We start from the raw sequence: 17,905 nt of genomic DNA, 5'->3' as shown, positions 1-17,905 counted from the left end.
AAACAAGAGACAGTTGTCTAAAAACAAGTTACTTCTGAGGTGATCATGTCTTATTTTAAGTGTAATGAGATATTTTGACTAGGAATAAGACATTTTTGACTTGAAATAAGACAAATAATCTTGGTAAGATGTTGACTTTTTGCAGTGTTTGGATTGATCGGTGCAGCCCGTGCCCTTCCATATGCACACATGTCAGTGTCATGGTGTGTTGTTTGCTTGCGTGTCAGTGTGTCTGTGACCGAAAGCCAAGGGGGGGGATCCAAGCCAAACTACCGACTGGAGGTTATATAAGGTTTGTCCCTGTACTTGTGGCAGCTCTGATGTCCCCTGCCGCCTTCTCATCGAGGACCACAAAATAACCGGGCAGGTGATATCTGCCCCCTCCACCTCCCTGCATTGTCACCTAGCCAAGTAGGTTAGCCGCTCGCAGGACATTTGTCATGGCAGTTCGGCTTCTGAATCACAGAGTATGGCTTTTGAGGGGGGGGGGGAAACAGAGAGTGCGCTCACTTCCACCGGTGTATAATTTGAGCTCCATAAATCTTCCACACGCTCACGGTAATCATGTTGAATCACAGAGACGTGCGACTGAAAATACCAGACTGAGCCGTTCCACCAAACTGTCTCCAACACACGGCGGTGCTCCGTGCAGCAGCAATAAAGGAATGAATCGACAGCTGAGGTGGAAAGAAAACACGTCTATTTGATTTTTACAGTTGCACAGTATGTTACGCGGTGTGCTCCCGCCTGATGTTTATGTCTCATGCTGTTTCACGTACACATTTTATCATCTGCTGAATGATTTGGAGTCCAGCTTCACCCGCACGTTGCCGTCTCTTTCGCTTCTCAGTGCGTCTCGCTGGTTGTTGTTGTTTGTGAGAGCCGTTTAATTAGCCCGGGTCTCACATAAATCAGAGGAGGCAGTTACAATCAGAGGGATTATTTGACAGTATAATAACAAGACACAGCCTCCAAATTCTCTCTCTGTGGTTTCGCAAGGGAATGAACTCGTTGCTCGATATTGGATTTTAACTCTGCGTGCGTGTGTGTGTTTGTGTGTGCGTTTTTTTTTTTTTTTTCAGTGAATGCAACAGCAACAGAGATTCAGTCCTGTCGTATACCAGCGTACGAAGTAACAGTTCTTACCTGGGGAGCGATGAGATGGGATCAGGTAAGAGAAACCCCCGAAAGGAAATTTTGGTTTGATGACCCACATAGTGCAACTTAAAGGACATCTATCCGTCTTTAAATGTGTGTGTGTGTGTGTGTGTAAGCACAGTATAAGCAAATAAGATGTTCTCATCCAGGGCCCTTTACACCACAATAGCTCATTTTTCATGAATCTGGCAAGTGCATTTGGATCGAACTTTGATTCTAAAAATCAAATCTGAACTGGATGTGCTCATGTGAATAAACAGTCTGCCTGTCTGTGTCACAAAAAGACATTCAGAAGAAGAAAAGACAAACTCCTTGCCAGCACAGTTTGCCAGCGTGTTTGATGTCGTCTGAATTCCCAAACAAAGACATGTGCTTGGCAATATTGTAATACATCAACTCACGGTCACTGGCCAAAACAGGGCCTTTTGCATGGCAGGGTGTATGATACATAAAGGAGGTCACGGTGAACACACACCATGACCGTGACCTTTCCCTCGCCATTTATTGTATAATGTGTAAAACATTTCTTATAATAGAGACGGCATTTTATTGGAATCTGCCATTTTTCGTCAGCCTCTTTAATTTATGATGCATGATCATTGTCATAGAAGTATCTGGATGGACTCACAGTTAGTAGATACAAACAGTGGAATAAGTGAACAGTGACGCCGAGGTAGCTGACCTCTGGTTGTGCCTGCCAGGAGACGAGCTGCCGTGTGACATGAGGATTCCCTCGGACAAGCAGGACAAGCTGCACGGCTGCCTCGAGCACCTCTTCAACCAGGTAAGCAACCGGAGTGTCACCGCTCTCAGAGGAACCTGCACTGTCCACATTCATTATCCTCACCCGAACCTCCTCAAACCGTGCTCATCCCATCGCGGGGTTCATCATCACACATGCATGCTGCACGGTCAAGCTGTGTTCAAACTCACAAAATTACCTTGAATTAAAAGGTTACTATATAACAGTGAATTAAAAGGTTACTATATATGTAGTAACCTTTTAATTCACTGTTTAAATGTCTGTTCTGGCATTTATTCCTTATATTCCTTATTAGCGCATATCAAATCAGATAATGTGTGATATGCATGTGTAAACAGAATAATTCAAAGAACTTGTAATTGACTTTTTTTCTTGTCTTTGTGTGTGTAATCAACTTGTGAATTTTTATAGTGATATCTGAAAGTAAAATTTTGAACCCCTGTGTGTTAAAAACAGTGTTTTTTGGTAATATGTGGTCATAAATAGGTGATTTTCCAAACTCTCCACCAATGGGATTCCTTGGGACTTTTTTTTTAACCTCACTCAGGACAAACTGAGGATACAAAATCAGTTGAGTTTGTTTCTCTTGCAATTTGTCCTAGGTTTTTTCATACAATGACCGGACTAAAACCCAAATACTAAATTTCAAAATTGTAATTCTAACTTGAACCTTGAGCGCAAGTCCTAGCTGTGAATCACTCCCTTAAGGAAGTAAGGAAAGTGTCCTCACGCCCAGTGGTAGCAAAACAAGAGCATACTCACACTCACATACACACAGACACGTGCACACATACACAACCACCAGTATTGTAACCCCCCCCCCCAAAACCATTTGGCATAGATTATTGTGATAGCAATCAGTCAACATCTGGGCTGAGTTTCCTTGTGGCGCTCTTGCTCCTCTGTTGTGCATCCCGGTTTTCTGTCTTAGCTTTCACTTGACCTCCTTTTCGGTTTCTCGCTTCTTCACACACACACACACACACACACAGAGAGAGAGAGAGAGAGACTTGCGCTGATACACTGACTCAGTGACTCAAGTTGAAGAAATGCACCCAAGCTCCTCATCTCCTCTTACCGGGGTTTAGTGTCCTTTGACCTCCTGTGCTGTGGCTCCTGCAGCTCTCTCTGCATGTAAACAGCAGCTCATGGGGCCCTCAAACACCAGCCGTAGGGTTGTTGATGCTGACAGACCTAAGCCAGAAGCGACCTGGGGGTGCTGTGTGTTTATGTGTAGCAGCTTTGGTATAGAGAGGAAAAAAGGCAAGACAGAAAAAGGGAGCTGTGCAGAATTTGATGGAAAGAGCTCAGTGCTGCGAAAGACTGATTGATTATCTGACAACCATTGTGTGTGTGTGTGTGTGTGTGTGTGTGTGCACATGCAGGTTGACTCTATCAACAGCTTACTTAAAGGACCTGTAATGACCAAGGCCTGTGAAGAGACCAAGCACTTCCACCCAGACCACAGCCAACCAGGTATGTGCTTCTGTTGCTGTGCTCGTGTGTATTTGCTGTGTGTGTGCGCTACTTGCTTTCATTTGTGAGGTGACGGGGTGTGTCGTCAGGCTCCCATTTATGTAGCCGTTACACACCAGACACACACACTCACACCACTCGTGGGCTTTGTGTGAACAGAGTTTCGTCATACAGAGGACTGGACGGTTCGCTGCCGTTACATCATCCACAAGAACATCCAGGAGGACCCGTGGAACCTGCCGAGCTCCATCAAAACCCTGGTGGAGAGCCTGCAGAGATTTGTGGATGGTTCGTGGAGCACACACACACACATTACACACACAAACACACACCATTCCCAGCAATGTGATATATATATATACAGTTACCCACCGCCATTACATCATGTTTTTCTTCCGCGTCCACAGATGGAAAGAACCAGCTCCTCCTGGCTCTGCTCAAGTGCACAGGTACTGCTATTTCTAACATGACTGCATACAGCTGGAGCTTATTCATATTCACTTTGAGGTGGGGGCGGGCGGTCAGACCTAATATAACCCGGTTCAAGTCTCCGTGCCGGTACTGTGTGTGGTGTCAAGACAGGCTGTGTCATCAATCAGCGCACTGCCGTCTCAGGTAGCAGGAAAGGCATCACACCTTAAGCATTTCAGATGATTCCGCTGCTATATTGCTGTTTGCAAATGAGATCATCCATCATGCTGGAAAAAGTACAGCCAGTCCTGCCTCAGCATATCCGCACACCATTAACAAGTCTGGAAAAAGTCTAAAAAAAAATATTGAAATATGTGGTGTAAAACATTAGAATGTCTTAAAACTGTTTTTAAAAGGCCTCAATAGTTCACCAGGTAATTTTAGTTTAGTTTAGTTTTTTAATTTAATGGCCTTTTGATGCAAATCTAAAATGAGACTTTGATATTTCTTGGCATTCACTGATATGTAGTCAAAGCAGAGTTGAAAGTAAAAAAAAAAAAATGAAATAAAGTGAATTTGATGAATTTCATCAAAATATAAATCCATCCAGCAGTAGGTTCTTTTTTTTTGTCTTCACTTTTATCAGATTTTTTTTCCAGCTGGACAAATTCAATATGTGTGTCCACTCTTAAATGAATCAAGAACAGGATAAGCACAGTGATTAGTGATGAAACCAAACATGTCTTGTTTTCATCGTGTCTACTTTAAATTGCCTTTAAATTGAATTCCTGTTAAAGTCAAATGTCCAAAAACTAATAATTTTACCTTCCAATTTTTTTGTGTCAAGTACTTTTTGAGCTCATTTAAAAACAAAAAAAAAGTGCTTTATGGATAAGGTTTTACTTACTTGCTTATGTACCCTTTGTCTTGCGAAATAGTCATGAAATTGATATTCACCGCTCAGTTTTCCAAACCATTGCCGCCATCATGGCATCCAGGTCTTCTGGGTACAGGCTCGAGGCTGCTCCAATGTGTTTGTACAGGAAAAGGGGGGAAGGTGTTGAGGCAGGAGGATGCTCCAGCCACTTTGAAGTGTGCAGAGTGGCATATGGTGCTGCTTAATGGGAGATATCCTCCCGGGGGGATGCAGGCTAATGGAACATATTGGAGCAGCTCCAGGCCATGTCTTGACTAGAGAGGATACTGAGGCAGGTTGGGAGGTTAGGATGCTCTCGGTTTCAGTTAACGTTGGAAAATGCAGTTCAGGCTGATTGATGATGAAACTGAACATGTGTAGAGGTAGAGAGGAGGACGATTCAGCAAATGGGTGGTAAGAAGAGGCTCAAAAGTCCAAAACTGACGCCATCGCCTTCGCTGAAGCTCCATATTAGATTGAAGGTCAAACGTTGGATTTATATCCGGGAACAACACAAACTCAGTGAAAAATTACATATTTTACTTTACCATCCCAGATTTTTTTTCTTGGTCACCCCCTGTTACTTGTTTTTTAACTTCTCTCTTTTCTTTCCTCCTCCCTCAACCCTCTCCTGTCCACTCTGACCCCTTCACCTTTTTCACTTCATCATTCCCCTATACCTTTTCACCTCTACCTTTTCATAACCCGGCCTCCGCGTGCTACCCTCTCCATATCCCCCCACCTTCAACCCCCTGAACTCCCTCGTCCCTCCATCGCCCTCCACCCCTTCCCTCCCCAACTCCAGACACGTCTCTGCAGCTGCGGCGGGACGTCATCTTCTGCCAGGCGGCCACAGGCGCCCTGTGCACGCTGGCCGAGCAGCTGCTGGCAGCGCTGAGGGCGCGCTTCAACAACGCCGGCGAGTACCAGGAGGACAGCAAGGAGACAAGCCGCAAGTGGTTGGAGCAGATCTCCGTCATCGGCGTGCTGCTGCACTTCCAGGCCACGCTGGCACCACACCTGGTGAGGGACAGCATGGACTATAGCGGTGGTTGGAAATAGTAGTGTGGATGACAGTCTGATCAAGAGATCTTTAGGAAATACAGTGCACAAGCACCACAGCAACGCACCAAAGACTGAGATCAAAACAAAAAGTCCCTGTTAACTCCCTGTCTCTGCATCGGCTCCCCCAGGCTGTGGCTGTAAAGAAGAATTTAGTCTTAACTTGTCCAATTAAATAAAGTTTGGTAAGATTAAAATGCACTAATCTGTTTTTTTAAGATTTGCACTGCATTTTGCATATTTGAAAATCCTTACAAGTGCATGGACTGAAGTCTCTTTTGGCCCGAGAGAAGATGAGAGTGTTTTATTGATAGGTTGAATAGATGTGATATGTAGATATAGAATATATAATGATTAAATAGTGGGTATTTATACATATATATTTATACCTTCATAGATAAATGTCTAGAAGTACAAAGCTACACAAAAAAATGTACCCTAAACCCCTTTATCCTCCCTCAAATCCTCCCTGTCCCCTTATCTTTCTTTCCTCTGACACCACCCTTATCCTTCCCCAGTACACACACACACACACACACACACACACACACACACACACACCCCACCCTCCACCCTCCTATCATCTTAGGTCAACCCAGCCTCAGAGGTAGCAGTGGCCTTCCAGTCGGCCCTCTTTCCCGTGTCTCAGGAAACTGATAATAAGAAACTTGAAACTGAATTGGAAAAAATGTATTTAAAATTGTTGCTCAATGGTAAAACATATAAACATCCCATTCTTTTAAGCCACCGCATTCAGTTTGTAATTGTATTCAGTTTGGTTTTCAAATTAATCTGTTCAGCGTATGAATCCAGTGGTTCAAAATGCGCGTCACCATTTCACATTCCCTCAGTTCAAGTACAATCTCCTCTGTCACTTTTCTGTTTCCAAACTGTGGTCTCTAAATCAACCGGGTCTTGAAGGCTCATCTAGCCACCCAGCTGTCCTGCTGTCACTACGCTGATATCTAAACCGTCACTCTCCTCTCTTCTCTGGCAGAAGGAGGAGCGCACCATGCTGGAGGACACCAAGGCAGCCCTGTTGGACCTGGACAAAGTCACTGTGTTCTTCAGGCAACTGGAGGACGAGTGTCTCGTCGCAAGTAAGAGACAACCGTCAGTGTTGACTGGCAGGCCCTTTCAAAGCAGACTGCTGCGAACGAGCAGCTGTACGGGTCGGCCTCCGCTGAAGAAAGTTCCCTTATGCAGATACATGGTCGCTATTGAGGGCGAATTTGCCCTTTTGGCCGTTGCAGATTCCATATTCTGTTGGCTGGAGAGCAAATGAATGGGGAGTTAAAACAACATTACAAAGGCTCCATAAATCATGTCAAACAAGGGCAACGCACGCTGCCTGCTAACGTCCTCCTTGTCCTTGTGTTAAGAGATAAGATTCTTCTTTTCTCTCTCGCCTGCGCAGGGCTTCCTTTATGGTTTTGTGCTGTTTTCACATACATTTAAGGACCACACCAGTGATTCTCTAATCTTCTCTCAAAGCATGCAGTTATATTTGAGATCTGCAATATCATTTTTCCTCCCTTTTATCCAGCCATTGGTTTCCATTCATTCCAGTATGATACAAAATTGAACTTTCAGAGCCATGAATCTTTCTGCACACCTTTATTCCATCACTGTAGTAAAGTCGTCCACATTAGTTTACCTAAAAGCAGCAGCACTGTTGGGTTTGATGACTTGAAAGTGGGCGGAGTGACACTGTCCCTGCACTGGGAAATAGCCCCCCAGGAAACATTTATTTTACACAGTGAATCATCAGTTCTTTGATTTATGAATCATGATGATGCAGAAGCAGAACATTATAAGGTGGTTGTCTCATTGTCTCATTTTAATTAATGTTGTGAAATTTTTAGTACACGTGCATGATTTGCAAAATGGTTCTTATGCACATTCAAAATCACTGGTATGGTCCTTTAAATTCTTGCACATACACATGCATACTAAATACACACACATACTAATATATTCATTATGTAAAATTCTTGCATCTACATATATATATATGTGCTGCAGCAGAGAAATGTCCTGTTGGAACACAAACACGGCTAAGGTGATGTTTGCCTCTGTGTCCCGCTGACGCGCTGAAGGTCGGAGCAGTGCCTTTATTTTCGAGTCAGCGTCTGTGTCGGGCAGGAGTGTGAGCCGAGGCCGCTGCCGGGGTGATCAGTGCAGCCGGTGCGGGCATCACTGACATGACGGTGGATGTGGTTTAAGACACCTGGGCATTTCTGTTTTTAATTACCTCAGTATCTGCATTCGTCGAAGGTGCCCCCCCGGCTACCAGAGGCCTCAAAGCCAGTCGATATAAAGGCCTGCATCCTCAATCAGCTCTCTTTTCAGCAGCCTCAATGTGGCCGGCAGAGATTTGCTGCTTAAAGGAAATGCACGGCACGCATTTCCCATTTTCACAGGCAAAGCCACGGACGAGGCAGAGATTTGCTATTCTAGGTTCGCGCTCGCCTGCAAAAAGTATACACACGCGCCTGTTGTACACATGCATGCATTACCACGCATGAGCACACATACACATTCATAAGCACTGCACCGCACATATGGATAGAGTGCATATACATATGCATACACACATATCCGGCCCAGAAAGGCCCAGCTCGGACTGCTGCGGTGCAGACAGACCGTCGCTCTCTGCTCAGGCACATTGTTTGTGGCGGCTGCATACACTTGACAATATTGATTTGCTAAAAGCAGCTTGAGCGAGCTGGGTGCTATAGTTGTAGGTAAAGGCATGGAAGCACTATAGTGTCTCTGAGGTCAGCCTCCTAAGCAACTCAGCCAATTCCACAGGATTATGGCTCGATGCATTCTATAGGAGCGCTGACCCTAAAGGCTGCTCGGGAAAGGTCAGCTCTTCCATTTCCTAATGTTGGAAACCATTAGTTAAGGGAAAAATCAGCACCAGTCAGCTAAAAACATACTAAGAAGTATTCCTAATGATTTGCTGTGGGATTATTAAAGGCCACTCTTGTGCTTGTAAGTGCATTGTAGCAGCTTCCAAAGACTTTATGGTGTTTATAGTAGTTGGCATGGCGTGCTACATCTGTGCAAAGCTAGAGAATATTCCAAATAAATCAATCTGTGAAGCTTAGTTAATTAGCGTAATGAGCTTAGGTTAATTTATGTTTTTAAAGTTGTCCAGTGGCAGAATGATATATATCACATCTGGGTAGAAAATGGCACTTTATGATCATTTCCCATATATAATGGAAAAGTAACACACACCATGGATTATACTGAGGTGCTGATTACTGGAAGTATCCTTTTACTTTTTTTTTATGAAAGAGAAATGCATATGGAGCCAGAGTATGCAACACTTTTTTCCTACTTTGATGATCATTCCCCAACAGGTTTTGTAATAAATTCAATAATAAGAGTGAATCAGTTCATTGGTATCACATTTTCCAGGGTAGTCAAACTGTTAACTATAAAACATAACTACTGGTGCCTTTTTTTTCTCTGGGAAATGAGTTACAAAATGACAACATCTTCGTGATTCACAGTTTACTCTGAAGCTGGCTGTCATAAAATAGACCCACTTCTGCTTAATAAACTTCATAGCTCTCATAATTCTCAGCAAAGCCACCAGGGAGCAAAGATGTGACAGCAAAGTCATGTTAACATCTCTCCTGTGTCTGTGTCTGTGTCTGTCTGTGTGTGTGTGTGTGTTTGTGTGTGTGTGTTCCAGACACTCCGGTGTGTTACCAAGTGGAGGGCAGCCGACAGGCCCTGAGGGTCACCCTGTACCTGGACAGCTGTCACTTCAACGAACTGCCCAGCCGGCTGCAGAACGGAGGCAGCCTCAAACTGCACACCGTCCTCTTCACCAGGGGTGAGCAGCTGGGCACACTGGGACACAATCACATGCATCAGGCTCATATTAGGTGTATTATCAAGATTATCAATAACGACAGAAGTTCTTTAAAAACAATCAGAATTTTTTTGCACTCCCTGCAGCGTCTTAATTTCCTCAGAAGTCATCGGAAAGTCTCACCCTTCACCCTCTCCTATCAGTCTCTGCTGGGCCAGTATGCATGCATACCATTATGCATCATTCCTTTAAACCAAATAAGCATTAATTTTCCATAGAAAAGTGCCAGTTGGAACAGCATATGAGCAGATGAGAGAGCTCATACTGTTCTCATGCACTTCAAAGAGGAGGAAAGTAATGCAACACACTCCTTCACGGTGATTCATGGATATCTGGATAAACATCGCCACCTACAGGAAAAGAGGGTGGCTTGCAGCCTGGGGATAATTACAGAGTAGCTGGTGATAACTGCAGATGCTGAAGTGTGTGTGTGTGTGTGTCTAGAATGTAAGCTTAAGAATACCATAAGGCCTCGATAGGTTTAAGATTAGCCATGTAATGTCGAGGGTTTGGAAATCAAAGTAATGAGCTGAATTCCTCGAACACTGTAAGGACTAAAGTGTGTCTGTGTCCGTGTCCATTAAACTAAGTGCTGCCTGTGTGTGTGTGTGTGTGTCCCAGCTCTGGAGCGTCCCGAGGGAGTGTCCCAGCAGGACTACACCGCCATGGAGGAGTTCCAGCAGCGCATCAATGCCGTCTCACTAGAAAGGGTCAAGGCCTACTACCGCAGACTCAGGTACACCGTGCTCCACTGCATCGCAGCAGCTTAGTCACTCACACTGTGGACACAGTGCACCTTAAAGGGAGAGTTCACCCACTGCTGTTGCATAAGCCAGCAAACACTATGCTGGGACTGGCTGCTCAGCTACATTCATGTCATTCAAGTCAAAAGTTTTCTAAATTTGGGTAAAGTATGATTGATTTAAGAAACCCCGCAACAGCTGATAGGATTGATAGGATTTTGGTGACTAAGTGAATTGTCTGCAGATTTCTCAAATAGCAGGGAATATTTAACTCTGTACTCCCAAACAAAGATAGAAAGAAGTCAGCTACACTTGTTTATTTGTAATTTCTTTCCTGAAGTACACAAGTGATGTGGTTATTTTTAAATGTACACTATGGTGCACTGGAAACCATATCGCACCAATCATATTCTTTAATGATGTACAAAATTCAAATTTTGATTATCACATCAATTAAAGTTACAATGAACAATGCACTCATTCGTTCAGTTTGTAAGAGGAAATGGTAAAAAAAAAAAATGCATCTTTGCATAAATGGTTTAGGGGAATTTAATATACTGCATCTCTGTATCTCTTTTTTTTATCATTGATTTTCTTTTTTAATTTCCTGTTCATCTTATATCTATTTATTTCACTGTTGTACTCCGCCATGTGCATTATGCTGAGCTGAAAGGAGGGTTTCAAAAAAACTGGTGTTAACGTGGGTGTGATTTCAGACTTGTTTACGGATGTGCAGGCAAGAAGTCGTGCTATATGAATCTGAAAGAAATGATATGGTGGTAAAAATAAAACCCTTAGTCAGCTTAGATGCTAATGGCTGGCAAGTGTGTTAATCGAGTGAGAGGCCCCAGCCCTATATGAAGCAGAGCGGGCCTGTGAGTGCACGGCTCTGCTCGATGACTCAGCCTCCAAACAAAGTGAGTCAGAGAGGCCACATCTACAGATTATCGAGCCATACGAAGACACACACCAGAATAGACTCTCCTTTTGTCTCAACAGGGCTTTCTATTTGGAGAAGTCCAATCTCCCCACGGACTCCAACACCACAGCTATGAAGATTGACCAGGTAAACATCCATATATTCTGATTTCTGACATTTCAGAGCATTTCGTGTTGACTGCTCGTGCTGTGGTTGTACATCCTGTGCGTGGTCTTCTGTCACGGAACGTGTGTGCTATACTTGTAACGCAAGACACTTTGCATATAATTTTGTTACTGAATATAAATGCAAGCACAGATACTGGGCCTTGAAGTTAGAGACCTTCAACCAAGCATTTCCAAAGTAAGACGTTCTGGCACCGGAAATCCCTGCTAGTTCACTGAGATTCCCTCATTAACCCAAACTAACCTCAGCACTTGCATGTAAATAAAAGCACTTCAACATAAAAAAAAACCCTCTCCCATTTGAACAAAGAATAGTATATTCATAGCATAGAATACATATTTTAGTACTCCAAACTGACTCTTGTTGAAATAGTTCAATCACACAATCTTAAATCTAGTATCAATATCTAGATCCTACGTTTTCATTATCTGCCTTTCAACAAAAGTCCACAAAGGCTTCCTTTCAGACCTCCTCGTGTTATCCTCGATGATTTCCCACCTGCCTGTAATCACACACTGCAGCAAGAATCCATGTTAAAGCAACGCTGAACTTTAATAGAGTGTTGGGTTGTCTAGTTCCCTGGGTGCGATACGGGTCCACATGGTAGTGAAATCTCCTCATTAGTTGCTCTGTGCTCCCCTGAGCTGCTAATCCATAAAACTGTATTTGTGTCTCCGTTCACTTCCATAGCAAAACAGGTTCCGAAAATATCATTTTTAGCACATAACAGAATGTGAACAAAGTGGATTACAGTTGTCCCTCGCTATAGTGTGGTTCACCTTTCGCACCTTTGCCTCGCAGTTTCGCGGATTTTTTTTTTTTTGTGCAATTTTGCATGCTTTTTTTTTTTTTTTTTACTGGACTTCTTTTTCTACGAAGGTTTGAACTTTGAGAGTTTAAACAAGAGAGAAAAGTGAGAAAATGTTAATGCCTGTCTGAGAAAAGTGTATAAAGTGTGTAGTGAGGGGTTTTACAGCCTTAAAACATCTAGAATAATTGTAAAAAATAAAGCTGACTACTTTGCGGATTTCGCCTATTGCGGGTTATTTTTAGAACGTAACTCCCGCGATTAACGAGGGACCACTGTATTTCAGTTAAAAAAAAAACAAGTTGTGGTACCCCTTTTTTTCCAATCAGTGAAAGTACTATGAGGTCATTCTTCATGGCACAAGGTTGCTGTGTGACGTTTCCTGCAGATGCTACCTTTCCATTTCAAACAAGAAAAGAACAAGAAAGGAGCAGTTTAATTTCCTTAAAAAATGGGTACCGGGACTTGTTGTGTCTTATATTGACGTCACCTGCCTTTTGTTGGTGGTGAATGTGCTAAAGGTGTTATTTCGGGAGCTGTTTTCAATGGAACCGGTAATGATACAACACAGCACTCTACCAGAGGTCAGGTTTGCTTTAACAAGTGAGTTAGTCGAATGCTGAGTATTCAAATCTTGTTCGCCTTAAAAAAAGTGAAAACATTTTCCAATAGAGTGAGACAGTCTCACCTGTTTCCTATACAAAGCAACTTGCTTCCTTTATTTTCCTTACTGAAGTGACTGCATTTTATAACCTGGAGTTTGTTTGTTTTTTACTGCTGATTTCAACACTTATTTAAAGAAAATTCTCCAAACAGGTGAAACTGCATCGGAAGCATGTTCTCTTTACTTGTTTTAAGGAAACAGAGATTGGACTGTAAAACTCTGCTGTGGACTAAATGACTTGTTTAGATGCCACAAATAGTTTCTGTGATATTGTTCCCTCGGCACGACTTTATTTGACCACTGAAGCTCCTTCCCCTGCTATCCACTTTCTCCTCACAGCTGCTGCGTCCTCTCAACACCCTGGACGATCTGTGCCGGCTGATGCAGTCCTACGTCAACGTGCGCCCCAGCGCCCAGGGCCACCCGTCAGGTGTCAGCGTGCTGTGCGTGTCCTCGGAGCTGTGCAACCGCCTGGGAGCCTGCCACATCACCATGTGTGGCACTGGCATGCAGAGGTCAGCCCGGCACCGCGCCGCACATAAAACAGCCCGCGTCGTATCGCAGGACTGTCAGCCCAAATAAAGATTTACACGGTGCAGAGCTATGTGTGCCTGAAATGCACTCCCGCACCTCAGAAGCACCGCCTTGCCTCATTTTCAGTCTCCTGCCCTTCATACTCTGGTTCTTTTCGATGCACGCTGTTGATCTTTGACCGCCGTGTTCCTTTCAGATGCACCCTGAGTGTGACTCTGGAGCAGGCCATGATCCTGGCACGGAACCACGGCCTCATGCCCCGCTGCATCATGCAGACCATGGACATCATGCGCAAACAGGTACATCTTACAGCAGGTTTTCTCAAAGTGGGGTCTGCAGTGCCTCAGGGCCTCCCCAGCAAACACATAGTTTGATTTCACCATGGTTTCCTTAAACCCTATCATCTCCACTGCAGTTTCTCCTTTCATTCATAGGGAAAAAAACATATCACATGGAGGTCTGTGACATCAAAATCTATCACATCCTCCACTTTAGGATGTCTTGAACATTCTGTGCTTTTTGTTGCTTCACTATTCAGGGTGCTAGAATTACAACCTTGTCTCCTAAAAATGTATGATCCCATGCAACAAAACTGCATTCTTAATTCCGTTTAGTGGTAAGCGTATTCTGTCCTGGATTATGTTTGTTTTTGATGTATCACAAATACGTTTCTAATCAACATTTTCATTACTTTGGCCACCAAAAGCACTGGGTTAAGATTAGAGAAAGGTTACATTTAGGTAGAAAAACCACTTGATTATGGTTACAGTTGCTTCACGCTGGACCCGAAATCAGGTCACATGGGTGAAGGTAGGTTGCTTGACCCATCTTGACCACCCCACCTGCCTCCTCGCACGGCCTTGAAACTAAGAAACATTCTTGTGATACAACAGAAATCCGTTCCCCTCAAAACATCATGGAGAATGCAGTTTAGTCGTATGTGAACGTACGTTTTAGGAGACGGGGCTCTAGAATTAACTGGACTTTTGTTGTTATGGATGTCTTTAACAAACCAGTTTTCTCCTCTACCAGGGAACAAGAGTTGAGCTCTCAGCGAAAAATCTCAAGGTGATGGACCAGATGCCTCCCTCAGCCCCAAGGTACTGCAAGAAGCCGTTTCCAAGCATTTTTCATTCGGCGGTGTCGGTACAGTTGCATCTTCTATCCCCCCATCATTTAAACCTTCTCTGTTTCTGCAGGCTCTTCAAACTGTGTTTACCGCCCTCAGATGGAGAACTCTAAAAGCAGCGCCACTCCAGTTTTACCCTAGACCTCTTTTGTTTTTACTATTGATCAACATGAGCCTCATCAAGGAGAGGGTGAACGTGGAAGAGGAAGACTTAATGTGAGATGCAAAGCGAGGAGGAGTGGAAGGATGTTCTTGCTGCTCCGAGAGACGGTGACAACGGCGAAACCCTCGTCCCCCCCCCCCGCTATACAGGGATCATTCCAACATGGCAGCACTCGAGTCTTCTGCGCATCATGTAGGTCAACTCCTCTAGCTCGACGAGACTGCACAGCCCACTGATGTCCTGTCACATACCTGGCAGCGCCCAGTGATTCTGATGTAGCCCAAATAACTGTGCAGTCATGCTGACAAGCCACCGGAGAGTCGCTGCTCTGGGTGTCTGTCAAAGATGTCACCAACGACTTGCAGTCAGCGAGCCGACAAACCATCAAAAAAAAAAACGGTTCACAACACTCAGAACCCAAGTGAAGAGGAGACGCCAGCTGTGAGGCCTCGTGAGGAAGACATCCACGACGATGATGATGATGATGATGCTCATAGCAGAGCTGTTATTAACTGGATTAACCAAACTACCTGTAGCTGACTCTCACCCGAAATGCAAACTTTATCCATTTTGCCTTGGACTGCAACTGCAGAGAGCTGTGTCTTTCTCTGTTTGGGCTGCTGTTGCTCAGTGTTTAGAGCGGTGACGTAGAGCACCTGAACACAACAGGTATTTGTGTATGACGGCTGGCTGAAGGGTTACATCAGTAGTCAGAGAAAGTGAAAGAATAGACCAAGGGATGGAAGTAGGGATTGAGGGATGGATGAAAAGACGGATGGTAGGGGGCTGCTCTTGCTTCGACCCCATTGCATGTGGTTAATGTGCAATTACTGTAGGTTTAGTGTGAGTACTGTATTACTGCACTATATGAAGGATAGCTATTTATTGTGTCCGGAAGGAGCATTTTTATTCCTCACTTATATCAGGTATTAAAAGAATTTAAAAAGCATTCCAGCCTACATATTGAACAGTATTTAAAGGACCAATGGCATGCCATTTTTTTTTTTTTTTTTAGATTCAACTGCTTATGTATTTCATTTTATTTATGGAAATTTGATCATGTCAGGACGTGTTAAGCTTCAGGGAGCGCAAGGGAGAGAAGAGGACTAGAAGCTAGCTAATCAGAATCAGGGGAAAGGAAGCTATAGCTAACTATACAGAGCTGTTTCTGTTTGCCAGTGGACAGCTGAGTCAGCAGGTTGGGATATGGAATCATTGTGAAGTCATTAATGTGTTAGTTACTAGTATTAGTTGAAGGATTGCCTTCTGTTAACTTGCTGATTTTAAATTGTCTCTTAAATTGTCTTGAGACCATAGTATTTACTGTAGGTGTTGAAAAAAAAAAGCACAATGATTAGTCCAATCACATTGCAGTGTTAGCAAAAAGTACTGTACGCAGTTTGTGGATGATGTAAACAAAGGGACACAGTAACCTTATTTTACTGAAGATTTTATTTTCTTGTACATACAAACTGTAACAATGTCTGCCAGCGCGGGGAAAAAAACAGCATATGATTTATGTCCTGGCAGCAGAGTAATGCTATAATTTAAAATTGGATTATTTTTATGGAGATAATATAGTATGTAAAACATTTTAAATTCTTTTTGTATTCATGACTGTACATTTGAGGAGAAGCTGTTTCTCTCGGCCAAGCGTAACCTCACTGACAATGTTGTCGATGTTTTGGACTGTTAAAGCGGCTCCACTTGCATCTCGGCGTGCTTGGAATCTGTCGACATGCTGCGTTCTCTACACACATCACTCAGCCCTGTTTTATTTATTTAAAAGCTCCTGTCAAGCCCCCAAACGTGCATGTTTCAAGCATCTCCACACTTCCCCCAGCACAAGCATGGCTGCTGTGAATTTGTAGTCCCACAGTGGCATATAGTAACAATCAGCAGATATTTGCATTTTTATCGGCTCTCAATCTGAGCACAAACTCTTATTAACTCAAGAATGCAGCATTAGTTACTCTTAACTCGATCTTAAGTGCTCGTTACAGTTTTAATCTAGCTAATGACTGCAGTATGTTGGTGTACCTGGAAAAACATGTCACTGATTACTCATTTATTTACATTATTCTAATGTTTCATCACTGTATATACATTATTTGCAATGTTACGTTGCCTGAAAATAACTGTACAAAGGATTTTTTTGAATCTTTCTAAAATTATCATTGTAAATTGAACCTTAACAAGCTAGTAAATAAAATGTTCATAGTATGACAATGCTTTCCACTCCATGCATGCTTTACTATTCTGCCTACTGGTGATTAAACAACCTGGACATGACATGGTAATGCCAAACACAGACAGATGTGTGGGTTTCTGAGGACTCTTGGTAAGCCCTATCTCACCTCCATATACCATCTGCTGGTCTTTATTTCCATGTTTTCGAGTGTGCCCCACCTTTAACCTGCCTTCAGTCGACATACAGAACAGTTTCACATTAATGGTTCCAAGAGAGAGGAGTGCCTGTGTTCTAAATGTGCACCACCGAAACCTTCAACTTATTTTTATTTTTTTTTTTCCTGTTCCACTTATTGCTTTGTTTGGCATCATAGCACCCAGGATCACACCCTCCTTTCTACTCTGACCTCATGCTTATTATGACAAATAGAACTCAGTCAAAACATACCTTAATATTTTATCACTATCTGAAATGGATCCATTCACCAAATGACTTTACTGATATTGATCTACATGGCTTTCATTGACCTGTCAAGTGTTTGCAGGCAGCCTCAGCTCTTCCATTTATTGTGTTGTTGATATTTGCAGATTTTGGGAAGCCTGTGTCCATTACCATCACCGAAGCAGCACCAACAGCCAAGACCAAGCAGGCAAACATAAAACATGTTAGGCTGACACAGTTTTTGGTGTCCATTATCTCCACGAAAGCTGCACGCATGAATATTGGATGAACACGCATCACAAAATGAGAGCCTTCCCTACAGCTTCTCTCTTAGGCTGCACTTTAGTGGGAGGGTTACTGTGTCGTGGGATTGCTTTTTGGAAACAAATGAACTTCATATTCTAAGTGATGACACCCTGCTGTCAATCAGCAGCTTACGGGTTTGA

The 17,905-nt window shown here is 43.4% G+C and overlaps 1 protein-coding gene across 2 annotated transcripts in view; it reads left to right on the top strand.

The window, feature by feature from the left end:
* Positions 1 to 17,058, top strand: part of prex1 (phosphatidylinositol-3,4,5-trisphosphate-dependent Rac exchange factor 1) — a 107,362-nt gene extending 90,304 nt beyond the window's left edge. For both annotated transcript variants that reach the window (XM_030055520.1, XM_030055519.1), the window contains exons 27-40: positions 1,083 to 1,171; positions 1,860 to 1,942; positions 3,307 to 3,397; positions 3,557 to 3,685; positions 3,805 to 3,846; positions 5,530 to 5,747; positions 6,784 to 6,886; positions 9,499 to 9,642; positions 10,303 to 10,417; positions 11,424 to 11,490; positions 13,341 to 13,516; positions 13,732 to 13,834; positions 14,568 to 14,635; positions 14,735 to 17,058. In XM_030055520.1, the coding sequence (XP_029911380.1) occupies positions 1,083 to 1,171; positions 1,860 to 1,942; positions 3,307 to 3,397; positions 3,557 to 3,685; positions 3,805 to 3,846; positions 5,530 to 5,747; positions 6,784 to 6,886; positions 9,499 to 9,642; positions 10,303 to 10,417; positions 11,424 to 11,490; positions 13,341 to 13,516; positions 13,732 to 13,834; positions 14,568 to 14,635; positions 14,735 to 14,777 (1,471 nt within the window). In that variant the 3' untranslated portion in view covers positions 14,778 to 17,058. The remainder of the gene's footprint in view (positions 1 to 1,082; positions 1,172 to 1,859; positions 1,943 to 3,306; positions 3,398 to 3,556; positions 3,686 to 3,804; positions 3,847 to 5,529; positions 5,748 to 6,783; positions 6,887 to 9,498; positions 9,643 to 10,302; positions 10,418 to 11,423; positions 11,491 to 13,340; positions 13,517 to 13,731; positions 13,835 to 14,567; positions 14,636 to 14,734) is intronic.
* Positions 17,059 to 17,905: the final 847 nt, after the last annotated feature.

This window comes from Myripristis murdjan, chromosome 7, assembly GCF_902150065.1.
Source record: "Myripristis murdjan chromosome 7, fMyrMur1.1, whole genome shotgun sequence".
NCBI classification, from domain to species: Eukaryota; Metazoa; Chordata; class Actinopteri; order Holocentriformes; family Holocentridae; genus Myripristis; species Myripristis murdjan.
Note: the sequence above shows the minus strand (reverse complement) of the source record. Positions and strands in the feature narration are given on the sequence as shown.